We start from the raw sequence: 27,982 nt of genomic DNA on the forward strand, positions 1-27,982 counted from the left end.
TTTTCTAATTATGTCCAATAAATGTGGAACTAATTACTTAAAACTGCTGAGACTGCAGCTTATTTGCTATTGAAATCCTGGTTGCACATATATATATTTGCTGATTTTGCTTCTATTCTTAACTACTGCATTTTGTAATTTACTAAATTTTTGCCTTACAGAAACATGCAAATAAGTTCAGGGCAAGTTACCAAATTAACATAAGTAGGAACAAGTTTATCAGTCTAATAATGTCTGAGGAAAGGCAACTGGGCTTTAAGGTGATCCAGTGTACTAAATATTTATTTGAAAGAAGTAGACAAAACAATACCAAGAAGTTATTTACTGTTGCCAAGGCAAAGGTCTGAGAGAGAAAACAGTTTAGACCAAATATCTGAGCTTTCTTTTTTTAGTGTTTGTTATTTTTATTTTATTTAAAAACATTTTAGAGATAAAATTCACATAACTAAATTCATCACTTAAAAATAATACAGTTTTTTTCTATGTTCAGATTTTGTGTAACCATGACCTGGACTAGAACATTTCTATCACCCCAAAAAAGAAATTTTGCACCCATTAGCTGTCAGTCCCAATTCCTTCCTCTTCCCACTCCCTGGCAACCACTAAGTTGCTTTTCTGTCTCTATGGATTTGCCTATTGGGAACATTTTGTGTAAATGGAACCATACAACATATAGTCTTTTGTGTCTGGCTTCTTTCTCTTAGCATGTTTTTAAGGTTCATCCATGTTGTAGCATGAATCAGTACATCATTCCTTTCCATGGCTGAGTAATATTTCATTGTATGCATACACAACTCATCAGTCCATAGACGTTTGGGTGGTCTCCACTTTTTGGCTATTGTGAACATTGCTATTAGCATTCACGTACATTTTTTGTATGGACATATGTTTTCACTTTTCTTGGGTATGTATTCAATATCTAAGAGTGGAATTGCTGGGACTTATGGAAACTATGTTTAACTTTTTGAGGAGCTCTGGCTATACCATTTTACATTCCCATCGGTAAAATTTCTCGACATTCTCACCAACACTTACTTTTGCTAAAAAAAATTTTAACTGAAGTATAGATTTACAATGTTGGGTTAGCTTCTGGTGTACAGCAAAGTGATTCAGATATATATATATATGTATTCAGATAAATATATTCTTTTACATATTCTTTCCCATTATAGTTTAAGGTATTGAATATAGTTCCCTGTGCTATACAGTAGGACCTTGTTTATTTAATATAGTAGTTTGTATGTGCTAATCCCAAACTCCTAATTTATCCCTCTCCTCCTTCCCCTTTGGTAACCATGTTTGTTTTCTATGTCTGTAAGTCTGTTTCTGCTTTGTAAATAATTTCATTTGTATTGTATTTTAGATTCCACATATAAGTGATATCTTATGATATGTGTTCTCCTCTGTCTGACTTACTTCACTTATGATAATCTCTAAGTCCTTCCATGTTGATGCAAATGGCATTATTGCATTCTTTTTATTGCTGAGTAGTATTCCATTATGTATATGTACCACATCTTCTTTATCCATTCATCTATCGATGGATACTTAGGTTGCTTCCATGCCTTGGCTATTGTAAATAGTGCTGCAGTGAACACTGGGGTGCAAGTATCTTTTTGAGTTATGGTTTTCTCCAGATATATGCCCAAGAATGGGATTGCTGGATCCTATGGTAGTTCTATTTTTAGTTTCTTGAGGAACCTCCATACTGTTCTCCATAGTGGCTGTATCAATTTACATTCCCACCAACAGTGTAAGAGGGTTCCCTTCTCTCCACACCCTCTCCACCGTTTATTATTTGTAGACTTTTTAACGATGGCCATTCTGACCTTTGTGAGGTGATACTTCACTGTGATTTTCATTTGCATTTCTCTAATAGTGATGTTGAGCATCTTTTCATGGGCCTGTTGGTCATCTGTATGTCTTCTTTGGAGAAATGTCTTTTAGGTCTTCTGCCCATTTTTTGATTGCGTTGTTTTAGTGATTAAATTTATTTATTTATTTACAGCTGCATTGGGTCTTTGTTGCTGCTCACGGGCTTTCTCTAGTTACGGCCTGTGGGCTTCTCATTGCAGTGGTTTCTCTTGTTGCAGAGCACATGCTCTAGGCACTAGAGCTTCGGTAGGCTTCAGGCTTCGGTAGTTGCAGCACATGGGCTCTGCAGTTATGGCACACGGGCCCTAGAGCATGTGGGCTTCAGTAGTTGCGGCATGTGTGCTCAGTAGTTGTGGTGCGTGGGCTTCAGTAGTTGTGGCGCACAGGCTTAGTTGCTCCGCGGCATGTAGGATCTTCCTGGACCAGGATCGAACCTGTGTCCCCTGCAGTGGCAGGCAGATTCTTAACCACTGTGCCGCCAGGGAAGTCCCTGTTTGGCTTTTTTTTATGTTGAGCTGTATGAGCTCTTTGTATAGATTGGAAATTAGTCCCTTGTCAGTCACATCATTTGCAAATATTTCCTCCCAGTCCGTCAGTTGTCTTTTCATTTTATGTTTTTCTTTGCTGTGCAAAAGCTTATAAGTTTGATTAGGTCCCATTTGTTTATTTTTGCTTTTATTTCTATCGCCTTTGGATACTGACCTAAGAAAACATTGCTACAATTTATGTCAGAGAATGTTTTGCCAATGTTGTCATCTAGTGTCAAGTCTTATATTTGAGTCTTTAAACCATTGACTTTATTTTTGTGTAGGAGTGAGGGAGTATTTTAACTTCATTGATTGACATACAGCTGTCCAGCTTTCCCAAACACTGCTTGCTGAAGAGACAATCTTTTCTCCATTATATATTCTTGCCCACTTTGTCTTAGATTAGGTGACCATAGGTGTGTGATTTTATTTCTGGGCTCTCTAATCTTTCCATTGATCCATATGTCTGTTTCTGTGCCAACATCATGCTCTTTTGATTACTGTAGCTTTGTAGTATGTCTGAAGTTTGGAGGGTTATGCATCCAGCTTTGTTCTTTTTCCTCAGGATTGCTTTGGCAATCCTGGGTCTTTTATAGGTCCATATAAATTTTAGGGTTATTGTAGTTTTGTGGAAAATGTCATGGGTAATTTGCTAAGGATCGTATTAAGTTTGTAGATTGCTTTGGGTAGCGTGGCCGTTTTAACAACATTAATTCTTCCAATCCAAGAGCATGAGATATTCTTGCCATTTCTTTAAATGACCTAAAATTTCCTTTATCGGTGTTTTATAGTTCTCAGCATATATGTCTTTCACCTCCTTGGTCAGGTTTGTTCTAAAGTTTTTTATTTTCTTGATGCAATTTTAAGAGAGATTAAAAAAAAAAGATTTCCCTTTCTGACATTTCATCATTAGTGTAAAAAAAAGGCAACAGATTTCTGTATGTTATTCTTATATCCTGCTACTTTGCTGAATTTATCAGTTCTAGTAGTTTTTGTGTGGAGTCTAGAATTTTCTACATAGTGTATCATTTCATCTGCATATAATGACAATTTTACCTCTTCCCTTCCTATTTGGATACCTTTCATTTCTTTTCCTTGTCTGACTGCTATAGCTAGGACTTCCAATACTATGCTGAAAAGTGGTGAGACTGGGCATCCTTGTCTTGTTCCAGATTGTAGCGGGATGGCTTTCAGCTTTTCACTGTGTGTATTACGCTGGCTGTGGGTTTGTCATAAATAGGTTTTATGATGTTGAGATATGTTCCCTCTCTACCCACTTTGATGAGTTTTTAACACGAATGGATGTTGAATTTTATCGAACGCTTTTCTTACATCTATTGATATCATCACATGGTTTTTATCTTTTCTTTTGTTGATGTTTTCTTTTGTATCAATCACATTGATTGACTTGTGTATGTTGAAGCATTCCTTATGACCCTGGGATGAATCCAACTTGACTGTGGTTTATGTTTTTTTGTTTGTTTTTTTTTTTTGCGGTACGCAAACCTCTCACCATTGTGGCCTCTCCCGTTGCGGAGCACAGACTCTGGACGCGCAGGCCCAGTGGCCACGAGTCATGCGCCCAGCAGCTCCGTGGCATGTGGGATCTTCCCGTACCAGGGCACGAACCCATATCCCCTGCATTGGCAGGACACTCAACTGCTGCACCACCAGGGAAGCCCTATAGTGTCCTTTCTTTATCTTTCTTTGTAGCCTTTGTTTTAAAGTCTGTTTTGTCTGATATGATTGTTGCTACCACTGCTTTCATTTCCATTTGCATGAAATATCTTTTTCCATGCCCTCACTTTCAGTTTGTGTGTGTCCTTTGCCCTAATGTGGGTCTCTTGTAGGCAGCATATTGTATGCTCTTGTTTTATCATCTAATCTGCCACTCTGTCTTTTGCTTGGAGCATTTACTCTATTGACATTTAAGGTAGTTATTTATAGACATGAATTTATTGCCATTTTAAACCTAGTTTTCCAGTTGATTTTGTATTTCTTCTTTCTTTTTGTTTTTCCTTTTGTGGTTTGATGGCTTTTTTTAATATTATGCCTGACTTCTCTTGGTTTTTGTGAATCTACTGTATGTTTTTGATCTGTGGTTACCCAACTTTTCACGTATGCTAACCCATTACTCTATCTACTTGCTTTAGACTTGTAATCATATAGGATCAAACACATTCTAAAAAAACCCCCAAAAAACTACATTGTCTTACTCCCCTTCCCCATATTTTACGATTTTTCTCTCCTTTTACATTTTTGTTTATCCTTTTGCTATTCATTGTATTTTCACTTTCACAAATTTTGATTTTTAAAAAAATCTATGTACTGTCTGGAGTAATTTACAATTGTGATTCCTTTCCTGTAGATTTTTGCTTCCTATTTAGAGAAGACCTTTCAATATTTCTTTCAGGATAAGTTTAGTATTGCTTTATCTTTTAAAATTTGCTTGTCTGAGAAATTCTTTCTCTCTCCTATTCTAAATTATAATCTTGCTGGGTAGAGTATCCTAGATGGCAGGATTTTCCTTTTCAGGACTTTGAATGTATCTTGAGACTCCCTTCTGACTTGCAATGTTTCTGTAGAGAAACTAGCTGATAGCCTTAAGGTGGTTCCCTTTTAACTAGCTCTTTTTCTCTTGCTGCCTTTAGAATCTTCTTAAACTTTTGCCATTTTAATTATGTCTTGGTGTAGGTCTGTTTGGGTTCATCTTGTTTGAGACCCTCTGTGCTTCCTGTACCTGGATATCTCTTTAACTGTGAGAAGTTTTCAGCTAATTTCTTCAAATACATCTTCCATTCCTGTTTCTCTTCCTTCTCCTTCTGGCATGCCAATTATGTGTAGATTGGCTGACTTTATATTATCCCATAGGCCTCATATATTGCTTTCATTGTTTTTTCATTTGTCTGCTGTTCTGATTGATTTCCATTATTAAATCTTCTAGATCACGTATTAATTCTTCTGCATTATTTAGTTTGCTATTCATTGCCTTTAGCTCAGCTTTCATCTTGGCAAATGAGTTTTCTAATTTTAATGGGCTCCTCTTTATAGTTTCTAGTTCTAGTGCATTTCTATTGATAGCCTTTAATTTCTTCAGTATTTTTATTACCTCCTTTTTAAATTCAGGATCTGGTAGACTGGAGAGGTCTGTTTCATTATTTCTTTCAGGGGCTTTCTCTTGTTCTTTTATTGGGACTGGCTCCTCTGCTTCTTCATTTTACTTATATTTCTCTGTGAATTTAGGAGAAACTTATCTACTGTGAAGGGTTGTTTTTATGTGGGAGCATCCATGTGTAGCCTGTATGAGTCTAATATTTTTGGAGGGCTGTTTTCAGTATAGATGCCTACCACATTTTTCCTCAGTATGTGCTGGCCATTAGCCCCTTGATAGAGGGTGTGATTGGTGGTGTGGTGACCAGAGCCCTGAAAACGTTTCAAACTTCTGTTTATTCCCAGTGATTAATGATTACTAGGAACTGAAGAGAGAATAAGGGGTCTAGTCTAGGCTAGAGGATTTTAATGAGCAAATTCCAAGATAAAAAGGAAAAACCTAGATTAATGTAGCATGTGAGAAGTGTTTTGAAGTATATATGGAAGATACCATCATCAGAGGTTTCTGTATCAGATAAAAACAACTGTCATTGTCACTTTATTCTAGGCAAGGCAAATGACCAGATCTGCCTTTTCACAGCTACTGACATTGTGAAAAACCATGAATAAATCTAGTTTCAAGTTCAGCATATGCTTTTCTTCAAAGATGCAAATTATTTTAAAATACAACATTGATTAACAGAAGCAGCAACTGAAGCAAAATACAATAAATATGTGGGAATTTATTTTGCTAAGCCACAAAGTATTTTTCCATGAATAGCATCAATTTCCTTAGTATTTACCAGAAGGGATTTAGAATTGTTTCACTAAACAATTTTTCACATTAAGTCAGACATAATTATGTATTTAAATTTAAAAATTTAAAGGAAGTATTTATGTGACATTTTCTGGGTATAGTACTACATTAAACTCTTGAGAATATGGTATAGCTTGTTTTAAATCTTTTTCAAATCATCCTTCCTTTAAACCAGTGCTGTCCAAAACAAAGATAATGTGGGCCCCTCAGATGCAATTTTTAATCTTTAAAAAAAAAAAATGAAAAAAGCTGATTTAATTGTAACATTTTATTTACCCCACTGTACCAAAATATTATAATCTCACCAATATACAAACTTGAGATATTTTACATTCTTTGTACATCTTCAAAATCTGATATTTTACATTCTTTGTACATCTTCAAAATCTGATGTGTATTTTATACTGGTACCTCATCTCTATTTGGACTAGCTACATTTTGAGGGCTAAATACCCACATGAACCTAATGATAAGGAAAGATACTGGCCTGCACATTTCCACTGTCTGGCACATGTGCTTGTAGACAAACATTGTGAATGACTGCCACTCTCCCAATTCTATATTCTATCATTACAGATTGGATCTACTACTATGGGAACCCATACATTAACAAACATTAAACAATGTAAGACCAGTACTATGTCTGATACTACTAGATAAATGGCAATGAACATGGATGCCATGGATCACAACTAACAGTGAGTAGACAATCTTCTTTTTCTCTGTAGCACTTACCACAATTAGTAATTTTCTGTATTTCTTATATTGTGTATGTGCATCTGTTTTTCCTATGACATTCCATGAGGGAAGGAATTATTTCTACCTTGTTTGCCATTATACCCCTGGACCTCAGTAGAATGTGTTTTACACACAGATCATCAAATACCTGTTACCTGAACAAACACAACCTTGCACTGATTATCAGGCTCAACCAGCTTGTCATTTCATTCTTCACTGTTTTCCAATAGTTAAGACATATTCCACATTTTCTCAGTGAAAGCAGTGAATAGCTGTTTTCTCTTCATAATAATTTCTAGTAGCTTAACTCAAATATTAAAAGTAGGGAAGTTCCCCACTAGACAGAATCACATTTCTCCTGTCTTCAGCAGACTCTCCTCCTCTCCAACACACAAAAAAAGCAGAATGGTTGAGGCACAAATGAACAAGTGTCAGAAAACAGCCTCTCCATCAACCTCTCAGACTGAGAGAAAAAGGAAAACAACATACATGCACCTAGAAGAAAAGAATAGTGAATATTGTTTCCTACCACCCAGTCAGTAGTGGCAAGGTTCTTAAGAGCTCTGGAAACTTCAGAAACTCCTTTGGCAAACCATTCTAAGTTAACAGTAGAAATACTGTAGTAGCCATGATAAAAGAAATCCTAAAACTGGTCATTTAAACAAAGCAAAATAGCATGTCATGTAATATCATGACTAAATGTGAAACCTGTAACAACAAAAAAGCCCAAGCTCAAAACTCATTCTGTATGATATGAAATAATACTGTATTTTAAAAGTCCTTTTGCAGACTGTAGAAATCATTTTATTTAGAAGGTATACACTGGAAGAATGAAGGAGTTGAGATTGAGGGCAGCTCTTACCTTTCTATTCTGTCTGTCTATAGTAAAATGGCACTTCAATAATACTGGCATTTCCCAAATTTATCTGTTTTGTAGTTTTAGCACCAAAAACTCAACTCATCAAATGTTCCCTGTTTTGCAAAGTATTGGAATACAAAACATTTCATAGTTCAAACTTTAGTCATCTCTTGTGTAAATCAATTTTTAAAAAACCAAATATTTAAAATGCACTAGAAAATTACTTTTCCCTTTTCTTTTTAGGTGCATGTTCGAAAAGTGGTGCAAATTCAGCCTCCTCACTGTGCTTTCTTTTCTTTTTTTTCTTTTTATGGTCACTTTGGTAACCACTGGAGTCACTGCCTTGGAAAACAGGGTCCTGGTGCTTTTTCTTCTTCTTTGGCTCTTCCTCCCAGAGGCCATTCACATTGTTATTAATCTGCAGATCTGTCTCTTCCTTCATGGTAACATCTAGCTCTGTGATGCCACTTTCCACTTCATATTGCTCTGGGTCTTTCTTCTTTTTCTTTTTCTTCTTTTGAGGTTTTTCAGTAGCTTCTTCAGTGCCAGTTTCTGTTACTTCTTCAGAAATTGCAGAGCACTTGGTTTGTAAACTATAAATTAGTTTAAAAAATTTATAGAACATTAAGCAAAAATGAAAGAACAAAATAAGATCAAGAATATTCCCCACATGCTAAGATTTTTCTAAATAATGACAGTAGTACAAGATATCATACCTAGGACACAAATTTCAAATATTCTATCCTGTTATCTCCCAGCACAGTGACATGTCTTGGAAATGTTAAATTTTTTGTTTCCCAAGTACTTTTCCTAGATTGTTTCATATATAAAAATGACATAAACTTTTGTCAAAAACATGGCTTCTAAATTTTAGCTTGGTTCGGAAAACCAAACTGAACACTAAACATCACCATACCCAGCCTTACCAGCCAAACCAGTGACATTTGATAGGAAAAAAAAAAAAAAGAAAAAAACTTCTCATATCTATCAAAGTATTGGAGTTCCCCATCTACTACCTCAATCCTTGTTTAAGTAATAGTTCATTGTTCTTCTTAACCTATGCTGAAACAGTATGACTTCAAAGTTGTGAATATTTTATAAAAACATTTTATAAAAACATGAAGTAGCCCTCTCTCTACAGAACTGCTGTCCCATAGAGTAGCACTAGCCACCTATAACTATTTAAATTTAAGAAATTTCAATAAGATAACTTAAAAAATTCACTTCCTCAGTCACACTAGTCACATTTCAGATGCTCAAGAGTGACGCTTGAGCAACAAGCTAGATTGCACAAATATAGCACATTTCTATCATCACAGAAAGTTCTTTTGGACAGCTGCTCTAGAACTTTAACCCATACTCCTGTTACTTATCAAGGCCTTATCAAGGCAGAATCTAGAAAAAGTTGCTAACACAGGATGCGAAGAGTTCCCCCCCGCCCCCCATTAAACTTGGCTCCCATGAACCCAGGCTCAGGATCAAAGTAATTCTTATAAGAATTCCAAACAAGAAAAATACAGAAATTAAATGATCTACCTGGTATAATGACAATAATAAAATCATTATTTTTGTTTCAACTGTGTAAAAACAAGAAGGTAATAGTTATGCAATATGATTAAGCTTCTAGTAGTCTCAAGTTCAGGGATCAACTTTTAAAAAGATTACCAACAAACTAGAATACCAGTTAGATGCAGAGCTTCAGAATATTCAATGCACTGTCAGAGCACTTATGATTCATATTTACATTGACTTTATGGTTTGAAAGTACAAATATTCCAGTAAAAAAAATTAACTTTTTAAAAGCAGGATTTTGTTCCCTTAATTCAGAATTAATAGAAACGATTAAGTATCAAAAATGATTAGGAACTGACCTAGTGATATTTAGTTTTCCCCGAATGCAGAATACTCCAGCAGCATCTGAGTCTAAACGAAATACTTCAAATTCTAGTTCATCACCCATGTTTATCTCCAGAGTCTGCCACTGCTCTGCTGGCATCTGCTCAGGTTTAGGAATGGAGGCATTGAAGCACCCGTGTACTAAACAGCCAATGTGGCTGGAAGACACTTTATTAACTGTACCCTGGGAAGAAGGAAAAAATATTACATCAAGAAGAGAGCCAAAGAGTTAAAAGGTGAAACAAACTTTACAGTCTTCAAAGTGATCTTCAAATAGAAAATGTCAAAATAATGGTATAATTCAATATCGAAAAAGTTGATCCTCATTTAAAACTTACCACATATTACACTAAAATACCACTTTAGGAACACTCTAGAGTTTTTAGAAAGCTCACCTTGAGCATGGCTATTTTAACTAAACCATAACATTACCAGAAGCTTTAAAACTAAATAATAAAATAACAATACTATATGATTTTAAGGTTAAAATGAAAATTTCCAAGAAACTTAGTTTTCTAGTCCCCTAGGAATCAACATATATAAAGTTAATGAATGAAAACCCGAAGCTTTTTTCTAAAAATCACATATTTTGAATTATAAGACTGTAAGAAATATTAACACATATACAGTGTTGTTTAATGGCAGTACCTCCTTCCACATGTGCCAGAATAAAACTTACTTGTCTCCTTATAAGGAGTCTGGAGTCCAGAATGGTACCTTCTGGATGGTCTGAAGGATCTGTGCTACATCTATACATTAGAATATTATTCAGCAATAAAAAGAAGCTACCAAGCCAAGAAAAAGACATGGAGGAACCTTAAACACATTTGTACGTGAAAGAAGCCAATCTGAAAAGGTTACATACTCTGTGATTCCACTATATGACATTCTGGAAAAAAAGCAAAACTATGGAGACAGTTTAAAAAAAAAAGAAAAAGTAGTTGCCATGGTTTCTGAGGGAGGGAGCAATGAATAGGTAGAGCACAGAGGATTTTTAGTGACCAGTTATTCCATAGGATACTGTAATGTTGGATATGTGTCATTATACCTTTGTCAAAACTCAAAGAATGTACAATACAAAGAGTGAACTCTACTGTAAACTATAGACTTTAATAATGTATCAATATTGGCTCAACAATTGTAACAAATGTACCACATCTTTATGTATGTCAATAATAACTGAAATAGTATGTTTATGTGAGGATTTTTTGGGGGGGGAGCGGTGTGGAAGGAGGTGATGTATATGAGAATGCTATACTTTACATTCAATTTTTCTAAAACTGTTATAAAGTTTTCAATTAAAAAGTACTCAATGAGCAAAGAAAAGTCTTTTCAATGTATGGGTTGAGAACACTGAATATGGGCAAGAAAATGGAGCTCAAGGACCTATGAAGTCCTACACACAAAAAAACAAGATTGATCACAGACCTACACAGAAAAGCTAAAACTACAAAAATTCTAGAATCTTATAGAAGAATATCCTTGCAACTGAGGGGTAGCCAAGTTTCTTAGATAGGCTCTAGAAAGTATAATATGATAAATTAGACTGCATCAAAATTAAAAGCTTCTGCTTGTCAAATGGTACCATTAAAAGTTAATAAATAAGACACAGACTGGGAATGAATACTCACAATACAGTTACCTGAAAAGGATGTGTACCAAAACTATGAAAAGAATATAAAACCCCAGTTAAAAAGGGATAAAGTACTTGAACAGGCCCTTCTTACCGAAACATATGAAAAACAGCTCATGAGGGAAATACAAATTAAAACCGTAAGGAAAAACTACCATATGCCCACCAGTAAAATCAAAAGACAATACCAATTGTCGGCAAGAATGCAGAGCAACTGGAAGTACTGAAGGGGATATTAGTTCTCCATAAAGTTAAACACACGTTTACCCTGACCTAGCAATACTGCTTCAAGTTTCTACTTAGGAGAAACGAAAATACATGTTTACAATAGCTCTGTTCATAACAGGTCCAGACTGGAAACAACTCAAATGTCCATCAATGAGGATGGATAATCAAATTGATAATCAAAGTACATATATACTCATATAACTGAATACCATGAACGATTAGAAGACAAAATCCACCAATATACCCGACAGCATGGATATTACTCAAAAACATGACCAAAAGAGGCCAGACTGTGAGTGTATAACGAAAAATTCCACTGATAAGGAATTATAGAACAAGTGAAACTAATTTATGATAATGAAATCAGAATAGTGTTTGTATCTAGGATAAAGGGGATTGACCAGGACAGGGCATGAGAGTCACTTCTAAGGAGAGAAAATGGTATACGCACTTGTCAGAATTCACTGGGCTGCACGGGATGATCTATTCCATTTTACTGTATGTAAATTAAACCTGATACATTATATTGTATGTAAACTATATCTCATATTATTAAATGGAAAAAAAATGGTCAAATTATTTGAGGACTGGATCTTATTGTAGGGGACAGAGTAAAAGGGATAATTTAACTTCGTTTCACTTTCTGTACAATTAGAATGTTATTTCCATGCACACATTTACATTTATGATAATTTACAAAAAGCAGATGACAGTTTAATTTGGGAATTTTAAAGTACAAATCTACCACCAACTTTAATAGTATGGAGGTTATAGGATCCCAGTTTGGAGGGCGAGGGTACTATTTCTAGCAGTTCAAATGACATTGAAAACCATTTTTAAATTAGAAAGGCCTTGTAATTTTGTTATAGTGAAATCTGACCTACATTTTAATTAACAGTATCAAGGGCTAGTTAACAGTTCTCATGGACTAAACAATTCCTATAGACATTTAGTTAAAGGAAAAAATACATATATATACAAGTACATATGAACACAGAGAACTGCTGGTGGGAAAGGAGCAAGTGATGTGGATAAATGTACACATTTTAGTAGATTTCACATCAACTTCTGCATTTTCACCTTCTCTTAAAAAACAAAAAACAAAAAACTGAAAGACCTTCCCCACAGGGCCTTCATTTCCACAGCACGGTATGGATGCCTTGACCCCTATCATTCATTTCCATTACCTGCCTGGTCCCACAGCTATTTGGATTTGCAACTCCAGTTCTATATATTGCTATACCATCTGAATCCTATATGAAAAAACTATACTTGTATATATTTGAGAAGTTATAAAATAGTAATAAAAAAATGTTAACCCTTTAAAATCATTCTGATGGTATACAGAGAATAAATTGGATGGGACATATACTCTGTACATGCACGTCAGTTTTAGTATCATGGAGTTTAAAAACTTGCCTAGACTGCCACTGAACAGAAAAAAGAATGAAAATAAATGACATTGTTTAAGACACCTCTAGGACAATATCAAGTGCAGTAAGATTCACATGATAGGGGACACAGAAGGTTAAGAGAGAAAGGGCCTGAGAAAATATCTGAAGAGATAATAGCTGAAAACTTCCCTAACCTGGGAAAGGAAAGAGGCACTCAAGTCCAGGAAATGCAGAGTCCCATACAGGATGAAATCAAAGAACATGCCAAGACATACTGAAAAGTAATAGCTAACCTACAAGGTAACTCCCATAAGGTTACCTGCTAATATTTCAGCAGAAACTCCACAAGCCCTAAGAGAGTAGCAAGATTATTTAAAGTGATGAAAGGGAAAAACCTACAACCAAGAATAAATACCCAGCAAGGGTCTCAAAAGATTTGATGGAGAAATTAAAACCTTCACAGATAAGCAACACCTAAAAGAATTAAGCACCGCAACACGAGATTTACACAATAAATGTTAAAGGAACTTCTCTAGGCAAAAAAGAAAATGCCACAACTAGAAACAAGGAAATTACGAAATGCAAAAACTCACCAGTAAAAGCAAACATAGTAAAGGTAGGAAATCACCCACATGCAAAGCTAGTAGGAAGGGGAAAACATTAAAGTGGTAAAAATCACCTACATCCACAATAAGCAATTAAGGGAAACAAAAAACAATTAGATGTAAAATATGGTATCAAAAAGAGTAATCATGAGGGGAAAAGAGTACAAATGTAGGGCACTTAAAATGCATTTGAAATTAAGAGATTAACACCTTAAAAGCAATCACATATATATACATATGTGTTTTATATATATATATGTACGTTATATACATATATGTGTTTTATATATATATATATATATAGAGAGAGAGAGAGAGAGAGAGACTGCTCTACAAAAACCTCATGGTAACCACAAACCAAAAATCTGTAATAGATTTACACACACAAAAGACAAAAGGAATCCAAACATAACACTGAAGATAATCACCCACTCACAAGAGAATAAAATTAAAAAAGGGGAAAAAAAAGACCTACAAAAACAAGTCTAAAACAATTTTTAAAAACGGCTGTAACAACATACATATTGGTAATTACCTTAAATGTAAATGGACTAAATGCTCCAACCAAAGTTCACAGACTGGCTGGAGGAGATCAAGATGGCAGAGGAGTATGATATGCAGCTCACCTCCTCCCACAAAAATATTAAAAATACATCTACTAGTGAACAATTCACATAGAACATCTACTAAATGCCAAAAGAAGACCTCAGACTTCCGATCACAAGAAAACCTCCCCATAGCCACGTAGGATAAAAGGAAAATGAAAAAGAAGGAATCGCAATGGGTCCTACACCCCAAAGAAGGAGCTGTGAAGGAGGAAAGGTTCCCACGCCCTGGGAAGTCTCTTCACCAACAAGGAGATCAGACTGTATGGAGGGATAGCTTCATAGCCCAAGAGGAAAGAGCAGCAACTGGTGTGTGGAAGGCAAAATGGAGAATAACATGCACAGAAGACCAGCAGTGCCACACTGCATTCCCCAGCCTGAGACACTCCTCTGTTGGTGTGGGAGGGGGCTGGGTGCTGAAGCTCAGGCTTCAGAGGTCAGACCCAGGGAAAGGACTAGGCCCACCACGAGTTTCTTTCCCCTGTGAGTGCTCCCAGACAACAGGACACCGCTATAGGAGCTCCAGCGGTGTGCTGAGTCACTGCCACCACAGCAGGCTCCTGAGGCTGGCATGGACTGCCGCTAAAAGACCCACAAGCAGGTGCCAGGCCCTGCCCTGTCCCAGTCCAGGAGTGCGTGGAGAGCACCACCCATACGAGACCCTTCAAGCGGGCGTGAAGCTCTATCCCTGCTGTCCCGGGAGTGCACAGATAGCACCAGCCCATACGAGACTCATGAACAGGCATCAAGCACAGCCCCCAGTGTCCCAGGAGGGTGTGGAGAGTAGTCGCCCATAGAACACCCATGAGCAGGTGCTAGGCCCTGCCCCTGCTGTCCCAGGAGGGCATGAGAACAGCAATTCATACGAGACCCACGACCAGGCAACACGCCCTGCCCCCAGTGTCCCAGGAGTGGAGAGCGGCCACCCACACAAGACCTTTCACCAGGCGCCATGTGCTGCCCCTACTGTCTGGGGAGCATGTAAGGAAGGCTGTACCTACACACCCCATATCAAGGGGATAATGGCAAGCACACAATGAGGAAAGAGACAGCAAGCATCCAAACTAAAAGCAGCCTCTCAATTCCAGAAAACATGGCAGAGTAGAAGGACTTGAGCTAACCTCCTCTTGCAGAAACACCAAAATCACAACTGCTGAACAATCATTGATAAAGAAGACTGGAACCCACCAAGAGAGATATTTTACATTCGAAGACAAAAAAGAAAACAAAGTGAGACGGCAGGAAGGGCGTTTTCGCAACATAATCAAATCCCATACTCACCAGATGGGCAACCCACAAACTGGAAAATTAATTATATTGCAGAGGTTCTCCCACAAGAGTGAGCCCCATGTCAGGCTCCCCAGCCAGAGGGTCTGGCATCAGAAGGAATCTCTAAAAGCACTTGGCTTTGAAAGCCAGCAGGGCTTGAGTGTAGGAGCTCCACAGGACTGGGGGAAACACTCCACTCATGGAGGGTGCACACAAGGCTTCACATGCACTGGGACCCAGCATAATGCAGTAACTCCATAGGAGCTGGGGCTGGACTACCTATGGGTCTTGGAGGATTTCTGCGGGGGGAGGTGCGGGTCAGCTGTGGCTCATGGCAGGGGCAAGAACACTGGTGGCAGAGGCCCCAGAGAATACTGATCAGTGTGAGCTCCCTTGCCATTTTGACATCAAGACCTGGCCCTACCCAACAGCCTGCAGGCTCCAGTGATGATGAAAAGCCTCAGGCCAAACAACCAGCAGGATAGGAAAACAGCCCCACCCATCAGCAGACAAGGTACTTAAAGCCACAGTGAGCTCACAGCCACATATAAACACACCCCTTGACATGGCCCTGCCCACCAGAGGGACAAGACCCAGCTCCACCCACCAGGGGGCAAGCACCGGTACCTTCCACCAAGAAGCCCGCACAAGCCTCAGGTCACCAACAAGAGGGCAGACACCTGAAGCAAGAGGAGCTACAACCCTCCAGCCAGCAGAAAGGAGACCACAAACACAGAGAGTTAGACAAAATGAGATGGCAAAGAAATATGTTCCAGATGAAGGAACAAGATAAAAACCTACAAGAACTAAATGAAGTGGAGATAGGCAACTTACCTGAAAAAGAATTTAAAGTAATGAGAGTAAAGATCTAAGATCTTGGGGGAAAAATTGGCAGCACAGACCAAGAAGTTGCATGAGGTGTTTTTAAAGAACAAACAGATGAACAATACAATAACTGGAATGAAAAATACAGAAGAATTAATAGCAGAATAACTGAGGCAGAAGAACAAATAAGTTAGCTCAAAGACAGAATGGTGGAAATCACTGCCATGGAACAGACTAAAGAAAAAAAATGAAAAGAAACGAGGACAGTCTCAGAGACCTCTGAGGCAACATTAAATGCACCACCATTCGCATTATATGGGTCCCAGAAGGAGAAGAGAGAGAAAGGGCCTGAGAAAATATCTGAAGAGATTATAGCTGAAAACTTCTCTACCGTGAGGAAGGAAACACTCAAGTCCAGGAAGCACAGAGTCCCATACAAGATAAACCCAAGGAGGAACACACCAAAACACATATTAACCAGACTGACAAAAATTAAAGAAAAAATATTAAAACAAGGGAAAAGTAACAAATAACATATAAGGGAACCCCCATAAGTTTATCAGCTGATTTTTCAACAGAAACTCTGCAGACCAGAAGGGAGAGGCACAATACATTTAAACTAACGAAAAGGAAAAGTTTAAAAACAAGGAATACTCTACTCAGCAAGGCTCTTGTTCACATTTGACAGAGAAATCAAGTACTATAGACAAGCAAAAACTAAGAGATTTCAGTACCACCAAACCAGCGTTACAACAAGTCCTGAAGGAACTTCTCTATGTGGAAAAGAAAAGGCCACAACTAGAATCAAGAAAATTACGAATGCGGAAGCTCACCAGTAAAGGCAAACATCAAGTAAAGGCAGGAAATCGTCCACACACAAACCAGCAATCGTGAGAAGAGGAAAGTACAAATGCAGGATATTGGAACTGCTTTTGAAATTAAAAGATCAGCAACTTCAAACAATCTTGTACATATACAGACTTCTATATCAAAACCTCCTGGGAACCACAAACCAATAATCTATAATAGATACATAAAAAAAGCAATCCAAACACATCATTAAAGATAGACATCAAATCACCAGAGTAGAGAACAAAAGAGGAAGGGAAGAAAAAAGACCTTAAAAAACAAATCCAAAACAATTAACAAAATGGCAATAAATACATTCATATCGATAATTCCCTTAAATGTAAATAAACGCTCCCGACAAAAGACACAGACTTGCTCAATGGATACAAAAACAAGACCCGTATATATGCTGTCTACAAGAGATTGACTTCACATCTAGGGACACATACCGACTGAATGTGAGGGGATGGAGAAAGGTATTCCACGCAAATGGAAATCAAAAGAAAGCTGGAGTAGCAATACTTATATCAAACAAAATAGACTTTAAAATAAAGAATGTTACAAGAGACAAAGAAAGAAACTACATAATGATCAAGGGGACAATCAAAGAAGATGGAACAATCAAAGAAGATATAACAATTGTAACAATTGTAAATATATATGCACTCAACATAGGAGCACCTCAATATATAAGGCAGGGCTTCCCTGGTGGCGCAGCAGTTGACAGTCCACCTGCCGATGCAAGGGACGTGGGTTCGTGCCCCGGTCCGGGAAGATCCCACATGCCACGGAGCGGCTAGGCCCATGAGCCATAGCTGTTGGGCCTGCGCGTCCAGAGCCTGTGCTTCACAACAGGAGGGGCCGCAACAGTGAGAGGCCCGGGTACCGGAAAAAACAACAACAACAACAAAAAATATATAAGGCAAAATGCTAACAGACATAAAAGGAGAAACCAGCATTAACACAATAACAGTGGGGGACTTTATCATCCATTTTCATCAATGGGCAGATCATCCAGACAGAAAATCCATACGGAAACACAGGCCTTAAATGACACAAAGATGGACTTAATTGATATTTTTAGAAATTCCATCTGAAAGCACCAAAATACACTTTCTTCTCAAGTGCACATGGAACATTCTCCAGGATAGATCACATCTGGGGCCACAATAAACGCCTTGGTCAATTTCAGAAAACTGAAATCATATCAAGCATCTTTTCTGACCACAACGCTATGTGATTAAAAATCAACCACAGGAAATAAACTGTAAAAAACACAAACACATGGATGCTGAACAATATATTACTAAACCAATGGAACACTGAGGAAATCAAAGAGGAAATCATAAAACACCTAAAGACAAATGACAACAAGAACACCATGGTCCAAAACCTTTGGGATGCAGCAAAAGCAGTTCTAAGAGGGAAGTTTATAGCATACAATCTTACCTCAGGAAACAAGAACAATCCCAAATAAACAACTTAACCTTACACCTAAAACAATGAAAGAAAGAATAACAAAACCCAAAGTTAGTAGAAGGAAAGAAATCAAAAGATCAGAGCAGAAATAAATGAAATAAACAAAAACAAACAATTGAAAAGATCAATGAAACTAAGTTATTTATTTGAAAAGATAAAGAAAATTGATAAAAGTTTAGCCAGATTCATCAAGAAAAAAAAGCAGAGTACTCAAATCAGTAAAGTTAGAAATGAAAGAGAAGTTGCAACTGACACCACAGAAATACAAAGGATAATAAGAGACTACAACAAAACAACTATATACCAATAAAATGGACAACCTAGAAGAAATGGAGAAATTCTTAGCAAAATACAACTGAACCAGGAAGAAAAGAAAATATGAACAGACTAATCAGAAGTACTGAAATTGAAACAGTGATTTAAAAACTTCCCCCAAACAAAAGTCCAGGACCAGATGGCTTCACAGGTGAATTCTATCAAACATTTAAAGAACAGGTAACACCTATCCTTCTGAAAGTATTCTAAAAAATTGCAGAGGAAGGAACACTCCCAAGCTAATTCTACAAGGCCACCATCACCCTGATACCAAAGCCAGACAAAGATAACAAAAAAGAAAAATTACAGGCCAATATCACTGATGAACATAGATGCAAAAACACTCAACAAATTACTAGCAAACAAAATCCAAAAATACATTAAAATGATCATACACCATGATCAAGTGGGATTTATCCCAGGGACGCAAGGATTCTTCAAAATACGAAATCAATCAATATGATACAACACATTAACAAAGTGAAGAGTAAAAATCATATGATCATCTCAATAGAAGGAGAAAAAGATTTTGATAAAATTTAACATCTATTTACAATAAAAACGCTCCAGAAAGTGGGCATAGAGGAAACATACGTCAAGACAGTAAAGGCCATATATGACAAACCGACAGCTAATATCAAGCTCAGTGGTGAAAAGCTGAAAAGTATTCCGTCTAAGTTCAGGAACAAGGCAAAGATGAGCACTTTCAGCACTTTTATTCAACACAGTTTTGGAAGTCTTAGCACAGCAATTATAGAAGAAAAAGAAATAAACAGAATCCAAATTGGAAAGGAAGAAGTAAAACTGTCACTGTTTGCGGATCATGATACTATACATAGAAAATCCTAAAGACGCCACCAAAAACCAAGTAGATCTCATCAATGAATTTGGTAAAGTTGCAGGATTCAAAATTAATAGTCCCCTACATATGAACGAGTTCCATTCTGAGAGCACGTTATAAGTCCAATTTGTTTGCTGTAAGTCCAACAAAGTTAGCCTAGGTACCCAACTAACATAATCGGCTGTACAGTACTGTACTGTAATAGGCATATAATACTTTTCACGCAAATAATACATAAAAAACACAAAAAGATAAAACATTTTTAATCTTACAGTACAATACCTTAAAAAGTACAGTAGTACAGTACAACAGCTGGCATACCAGGGCTGGCATCAAGTGAAGAGGCAAGAAGAGTTACTGACTGGAGGAGAGAGAGGAGGTGGGAGACGGCAGAGCTGAAGGATAGTCAGCAATAGGAGACAGAAGGCAAGCTGTGATTTCACTCACACCTGACGTTGATGGAAGGCACGTTTCCACCTTTGAAAGTTTGCAACTTGAAGGTTCATGTGTAGGGGACTTACTGTATATAGAAATCACTTGTATTTCTATGTGCTAAAAACAAACTATCAGAAAGAGAAATTAAGGAAACAATCCCATTAACCATCATGTCAAAAATAATTGTCAAAAATAATTAAACACCTGCAAATAAACCTACCAAAGGGGGCAAAAGACCTGCACTCCAAAAACTGAAAAGAAATTGAAGACAACATAAACAAATGGAAAGATATACCGTGTTCTTGGATTGGAAAAATCAGTATTGTTAAGATAACCATACTACCCAAGGCAATCTACCGATTCAGTGCAATCACTATCAAATTACCAATGGCAGTTTCAGAGAACTAAAACAAATAATTTTAAAATTTGTATGGAAACACAAAAAACCCCAAATAGCCAAAACAATCTTCAGCAAGAATAAGGGAGCTGGAGCAGTTAAGCTCCCTGACTTCAGACTATACTACAAAGCTACAGTCATCAAAACAGCATGGTACTGGCACAAAAATGGACACATAGATGAGTGGAACAGGATAGAAAGCCGGAAGAAATAAACCCATGCACTTAACGGTCAATTAATCTACGACAAAGGAGGCAAGAATATTCAATGGAGAAAAGACAATCTCTTCAATAAGCAGTGCTGGGAAAACTGGACAGCTACATGTAAAAGAATGAAATTAGCACATTTTCTAACGCCACATACAAAAATAAACTAAAAATGGATTAAAAACCTAAATGTAAGACCAGATACTCAAACTCCTGGAGTAAAACACAGGCAGAACACTCTTTGACATAAACCACAGCAATATTTTTTTGAATCCATCTCCTAGAGTAATGGAAATAAAAGCAAAAATTTAAAAATGGGATCTAATTAAATTTAAAATATTTTGCACAGCAAAGGAAACCGTAAACAAAATGAAAATATAACCTATGGACCGGGAGAAAATATTTGCAAACAATGTGACTGACAAGGGATTAATTTCCAATATATACAAAGAACTCATAGAGCTCAGCATCAAAAAAAACAAACAACCCAATCAAAAAATGGGCAGAAGACCTAAACAGACATTTTTCCAAAGAAGACATACAGATGGAAAGATGCTCAACATCACTAATTACCAGAGAAATGCACATCAGAACCACAATGAGGTATCACCTCACCTTTCAGAACAGCCATCATCAAAAAGTCTACAAACAATAAATACTGGAGAGGGTGTGGAGAAAATGGAACCCTCCTGCACTGTTGGTGGGAATGTAAACTGATGCAGCCACTATGGAGAACAGTATGGATGTTCCTTAAAAAATTAAAAATAGGGCTTCCCTGGTGGCTCAGTGGTTGAGAGTCCGCCTGCCGATGCAGGGGACACGGGTTCATGCCCCGGTCTGGGAAGATCCCACATGCCGCGGAGCGGCTAGGCCCGTGAGCCATGGCCGCTAAGCCTGCACGTCCAGAGTCTGTGCTCCGCAATGGGAGAGGCCACAACAGTGAGAGGCCCGCGTACCGCAGAAAAAAAAAATTTTTTTAAATAGAGTCACCATATGATCCAGCAGTTGCACTCCTGGGCATATATCCAGAAAAGACAAAAACTAATTCTAAAACATACATGCTTCCAATGTTCACAGCTGCACTATTTACAATAGCCAAGACACGGAAGGAACCTAAGTGTCCACGGACAGAAGAATGGATAAAGAAGATGTGGTACACATACACACACACACACACACACACACACACAATGGAATAGTACTCAGCCATAAAAAGGATGAAATAATGCCATTTGCAGCAACATGGATGGACCTAGAGATAATCACACTAAGTGAAATAAGTCAGAGAAGAACAAGTATCATGATACCAATTATACATGGAATTTTAAAAAATGATACAAATAAACTTATTTACAGAACAGAAGTAGATTCACAAACATAAAGGACAAACTTATGGTTACCAAAGGGGAGGGGGAAGGATAAATTAGGAGGGTGGGTTAACAGATACACACTATTATATATAAAACAGATAAACAACAAGAACCTACTGTATAGCACAGGGAACTATATTCAATGTCCTGTAATAATCTATAATGGAAAAGAGTCTGAAAAAGAATATATATGTATATATGAATATATATCACTTGAATCACTTTGCTGTACATTTGAAACTAACAGAACATTGTAAATCAACTATACTTCAATAAAAATTTTAAAAACTTACCTAGATTAAACTGATGGAAAATAATTTTTATTGTTTCCTTAAAAATTATTTTGTTACCTACAAAAGCAATCCTTGTGAATTCCAAGGTGTACAGTCTCTTAAAATTTTCCTAATTATATAATTAAATAACTATATAAAGAAAGATAGAATAAAAAAGATACATACCATAAGTTTTTGCCCTGGTTCAGGGCAGAAAATAACAAAATCTGCTTCAACGTTAAGATGAATGTGTCCCTGATCATCATAAATATCTCCTAATTCACCCACTACTTTGATGTTATCATAAGCAATGGGTACACCTAAAAGGCTGTAAAAAAAAAAAAAAAAGATAGAAAAGAAAAACGATATTTATCCCCTTTTAATTGATTAGATATGCTGAGTCCAGAGTATACATCTCCTAATATAATCACCCATGACAAAAGCACAATAGTATATGATTAGACTGCAACAACTTTAGAAGTTCAATTTCGTCAAAGGGTTCCAAAATAATGGCTAAGTTAAAAATAATTATTCAAGATAGGTAGCCAGAAACAAAATGTCCAAGTATGCAAGAGCAATAAGTTGACACTTCTTCCCTATTTCCTATTCATCTGAATTCTAGTCATGCTAGAATGAGAGACAAAATGGGACTTAGCAAGAAAAATGTCTATTTCTGTGAATATTACTGAATCGAGGCAATTTTGGTATTATCCACCATTACCGAATTTCTGTACTAGATGGCATATAGCAAGAGAAGTATTAGGGTCAAAGCTGAAGCCCCTGAATATTAAAGCCAATGATGACTTAATGGAGAAAAATCCCCAAACTGCAACTGTTGCTAGTATAACAAAATGTTAACAAATACAACTATTTCATTTTTTGAGAACTGATTCTGACACTTTAATCTGTATGTTCGGGGCTTCCCTGGTGGCGCAGTGATTTGAGAATCTGCCTGCCACTGCAGGGGACACGGTGAACCCTGGTCTGGGAAGATCCCACATGCCGCGGAGCAACTAGGCCCGTGAGCCACAACTGCTGAGTCTGCGCGTCTGGAGCCTGTACTCCGCAACGGGAGAGGCCACAGCAGTGAGAGGCACGCGTACCGCCAAAAAAAATTACAGCTACTAAGGAGTCTGAGCTGGTGACTTCACTGCCACAGCCACTACCTACATGTTTCTGAAAACTTTCCTGACTCCCCCAGGCAAGGCTTAAATCATGCTGCCTCTACTCCTATAGGACTCTGAGCACAGTTCTTATTTACCTAATCTCTTTGTTTACATGTTTGGATTCCAGACAGGAATCTAAGGCCTTTGAGAGCAGAGAACATTTTTGGTGAACTCAAACTTCTAGAATGGTTCACAGAGAATAAAAGTAAGAATTTATACCTAGTAGCAGTTGTTTAAAACAGCCAGGAGTCACTGGAACGGAACTTAATACCAAATTAGGAAATCCATAAACTCAGAGACTTACTCCAGAAAGCACCCTTTTGAATTACTAATTTCTGCATGTGGCTTTCCTAAGCAGGAACTATACCATCACAAAGAAAATATTAGGGGCCCAGAAAACAGAGAGAAAGGAGGGGTTTAAAAAAAAAGTAACCGCCACATGAGGAAAAAAAAACAAAATTAACACTTTGTTTCCCCTAATCAACAATTAAAGAGTTTCAAGTGGGGGAAAACTGTTGTCCCCTAAGGGGCATTTGGGAGTTCGTGGTACTAATCATAGTTGTCACATTGCAAAGACCAGGGATGGGAAACATTCTGCCACGTACAAAACAGTCCTACACAATGAAAATTGTCCCTAGCTCTACATGAGTTAAATGAGTGGACAAACCTCATTTTATAAACATTTATAAACAGTCGGTCGTAGTACCTAAAAATATATGCATATATGTGTGTGTGTATGAACATAAAATCTTTGCATGGTTTCAATATAATTTAAAATTTCCAGGAATATAACTAATATATAAATTCAAGAGTAGCTTGTTTTGCATGGAACTTTACTGAGAATATACACATTATTTCAGGATAGCATTTTACCACTATAGACACTGTATGTTGTGTGAGCTATCAACCCAAGATCCCTGCACCAATCTACATTTGCAACTGATACATTCACAATGATTCAAGGTTAAGGAGGCTTTATTCTGTCCAGGTAGTCATGCTTGAGCATTATCACACTGAAATACATTTTGCTGTATTGTATGAGAGCACTATATGAATGTTTTTTCAATTCTGTAGGTAGATTATACTATCTTTAAGTTTCATTTCAGTACACTAAAGTGTGTTTCCAATGACAGTAAAGGTAGTACTGCAAAATATTTCTTATAAGAGGGCATACTGAGTTCTGCAGGGTTCAGAAGTGCTGACTAGGGAATGTGACCATAGAGCCTAAACCCAAAAGAACTTGTGTAAATCCAGCAAACCTTTTCAGAAGCAACTCACTGCATAATATTTACTAGAAATCATCAGACAGAGACAGACACCTCAACATTATACCTTTCCCTCTTTTACCTTTGCTTTTCTGAAACCATCCTAAGTAGGTTTCAGGGCCGAGTGATAGCCTCACTTGAGATACTTAGAAAACAAATCAAGTTTAAGGGATGATTAGACTGCATGCACACTTAAGACTTTTCTGGAACTACTGGGAGGTAACATATTTGCCACCTTCAAATAACTCAAGAGCTGTTATATACAAAAGGGATAAGAAAATGACCTCTCAAAGATATAACTTAGAAATTATAATGTGATTTTGGAAACCTACTCATTTTCTCTAAGCAGACTTTTCAAAACTGAAATGGTATTATCTTTAAAAAATTCTGTCACTGGGAAAAAAAAGGTGGACAGTGTGTCATGTAGAGGATGCTGTTGAGATAACTAACATGAGAGCCATTCTCAATTCTCCCCTTTTCCTTACTTCTTAAACAAAGAGAAGCATGTCCTCCTGATTGTATAGAATGGCCCCAAAGTCTGGAAACATAAACTATATATGATAAATGGTGGATCAATATTACAATTCTTGATATATTCAATGTTTTGTCCCTCATTATTAATGCACAGTTTAATGTATGGTGCCCCTTTTGCACAGAATAAACTGGAGTTTTTAGCACACCCCCAGAATAATGGGGGGTAGGGTGGGGAGTTCAGATCTGTTCAGAGTGCAACTTAAGCCACATGGTCACACTGTCCAATTCAGTTACAGAAATTATCATTATCCAGTCAGTTCCTCATCTCTCTGGTGTAATGGTTCCTACTCCTCTAGCCTAAGTGGAGGCATTAATTAGTTACAGATCAAACATCTATGTTTCCAGATTTTATGACCACCTTACATATCCTTAAATCTTCCAAATGCATCCTCTCTAATCAATTTTCTCTTGGACAAGTATAACAAGCTCTTAATTTTTCTTCATATTTACTGTCTCATCCTCCTTAAACCCATCACATAATGCTATCAAGTGGTTTCTTAAACTGCAAATCTGCTTATGTCCCAGACATCACAGGTACCACTGTCTCAAGAGTGTGCCAAGTTTCAGAGTTGGAGGTTACTGAGAGGAAAAAGTGGTAACCCTGCTTCCTGCTTAAGCAAACAGAACAAACAAACAAAAAAAACACCTGGCAAAGGCAGGTGGGGAAGAGCAAAATGGCCATCCTTTCTGAATTATCCTCCACCCCATCTTTGAGCCACTGCCCTCCTCTCCAGCTGTACCCAATGTCTTTCCCCTGATATAAACTTTACTTCAGTTACAAAGTACTTACAATTATCTGGGCAAAGTATTCTACTTCACAACTACTATCCATTTGTTTATGCCACTCTTTTTGCCCAGAATGCTGATATCTCAAAAGTACCCTCCTCCTACCAAGTTGTTCTCAAAGGTCCTAAGATCCAATTCACCACTTCTTCTTTCTATAACTTAATTTAGATTTCTGTCAAATTTTAACATTTCATTGATTTATCTGGCTTACATCTGTATCTTTACTAGTGCTTAAAGCTTCTTGAAACAGGGACCTTGTTTTTTTTTTATATCCCAAGTCTCTAGTATACAAAATAGATACACAAGTGTGTGCTGGTGCTTGGAGGAAGCTGCAAATTCTAGATGCTTAACCTATGTAGTGTTCAGGATCCCTTGAGAAAGTAGTGAAAACCTTGGATGCTTTACCCAAGAAAACTGACATAGGAAAACTGCAATTTCCATGGGTTCATTAAATTCCTGAAGGGTAATAACGAATCCCCAGGGAATCCACTCACTCTAGTTTTATAACCCTTACTTTCCAGCCAAGTGGTCTAGAGGAATATTAAGGTATATCTATCTGCCCCCTCCCCCTGACCCTCCACCCTTGTAATTCTAAGCGTTTTCAAGTTATTTTCGAATATCTTACTTTAAATGCAGCAAAAGGGTTTTTTTCACCTTCAAGAGCAATAGGCTTTCCTTTTCCCACTCTTAAAAAGGAAACAAAGTAATAGTATTTCTCTCATCCCTGATCAGGTCCAAGAGAAGAGAAACCAGGGAGAGTACCAGGGCCAAAACAATAAAAACCGCCGTTCGTGGTTTATAAATAAACGATTGAACGAAGTATTAATGCTTCATGTATAATTTTCTATAAAGTGAAAGAGAATCTTTTGAAGTACTGCATTCCGAACTTTCATTATCAAATGAGAAAACATATAAAACTAACCGGTCTCCAAACCCCTGGTCTATTCTTACCTCTTCCTCTCGTGGAGCGAGCTTCTTCACCCCTTCCGCCAACACAATTCATGTCACCTTAACGTTTTCTTTCTTGCCTATGAAAGGGACTCTACAGATCTTGACCAGGGAGGCACTAGCCTCTCGAGGTGGACTGCCACTCCAGAATGCCTCGGGGTAAGCTCGCTGAGGCCGGTGAGACCTCCCATTCGCCCCTTTTCTGCTGCGCCATTAAGACGTCCACCCGCTGCCCCCTCCCGTGCCCCAAAGAAGGAGCAGTAAGCAACGTTATGATGTTGTCCGCTCTGGGAAAGAAAAGTGTAAGAGACTGGTACCTCTCGGAATAGCGCAGGAGCTCGGCATCGAGCTGTTCTCGGATACCGGTGCGTTTCCTGTTAAGGTAGCGCGGTGACAGTGCGATGTGTCTTCGGTGCGGCCCCGCCACCAGGCAGGAGTAGCGGCTATTCACGAGCGCACAGGCGGCCGCGTAGGTAGGCAATTCTAGGCAAGGCAACACGCCGGCCGGTCCCACCACCGGCCCTTCTGAGGCCGCCTTCGGCCGCGGAGACGCTGAGCAACCCGCAGCCATGCGGCTGGTCAGGTTTCCCACGGCGCGCACTTGCTTACGCAGTCAATAACCGCCTCTCTCTGGACGCCGGGTTTCTACGTCATCCACCAGCTACCACGCCCCTAGGAAATTGCCTCTCCTGGCGCTGAAGTACTCAATTCTGACCAGCAGGGGGCAACCGCTTTTTCGCACTTGGACGCCTGTGGAG

The 27,982-nt window shown here is 37.8% G+C and overlaps 1 protein-coding gene across 1 annotated transcript; it reads right to left on the reverse strand.

Moving 5' to 3' along the window:
• Positions 1-5,833: 5,833 nt before the first annotated feature.
• POLR1F (RNA polymerase I subunit F) lies at positions 5,834-27,850 on the reverse strand. The gene is given in 5 exon segments (XM_024738495.1): positions 5,834-8,146; positions 8,148-8,499; positions 9,778-9,986; positions 22,712-22,853; positions 27,542-27,850. Coding segments are annotated over 5 exon segments (1,011 nt in total). The 5' UTR covers positions 27,796-27,850; the 3' UTR covers positions 5,834-8,092.
• Positions 27,851-27,982: the final 132 nt, after the last annotated feature.

The sequence above is a fragment of the Neophocaena asiaeorientalis genome, unplaced genomic scaffold (assembly GCF_003031525.2).
Source record: "Neophocaena asiaeorientalis asiaeorientalis breed wild unplaced genomic scaffold, Neophocaena_asiaeorientalis_V1.1 scaffold89, whole genome shotgun sequence".
NCBI classification, from domain to species: domain Eukaryota; kingdom Metazoa; phylum Chordata; class Mammalia; order Artiodactyla; family Phocoenidae; genus Neophocaena; species Neophocaena asiaeorientalis.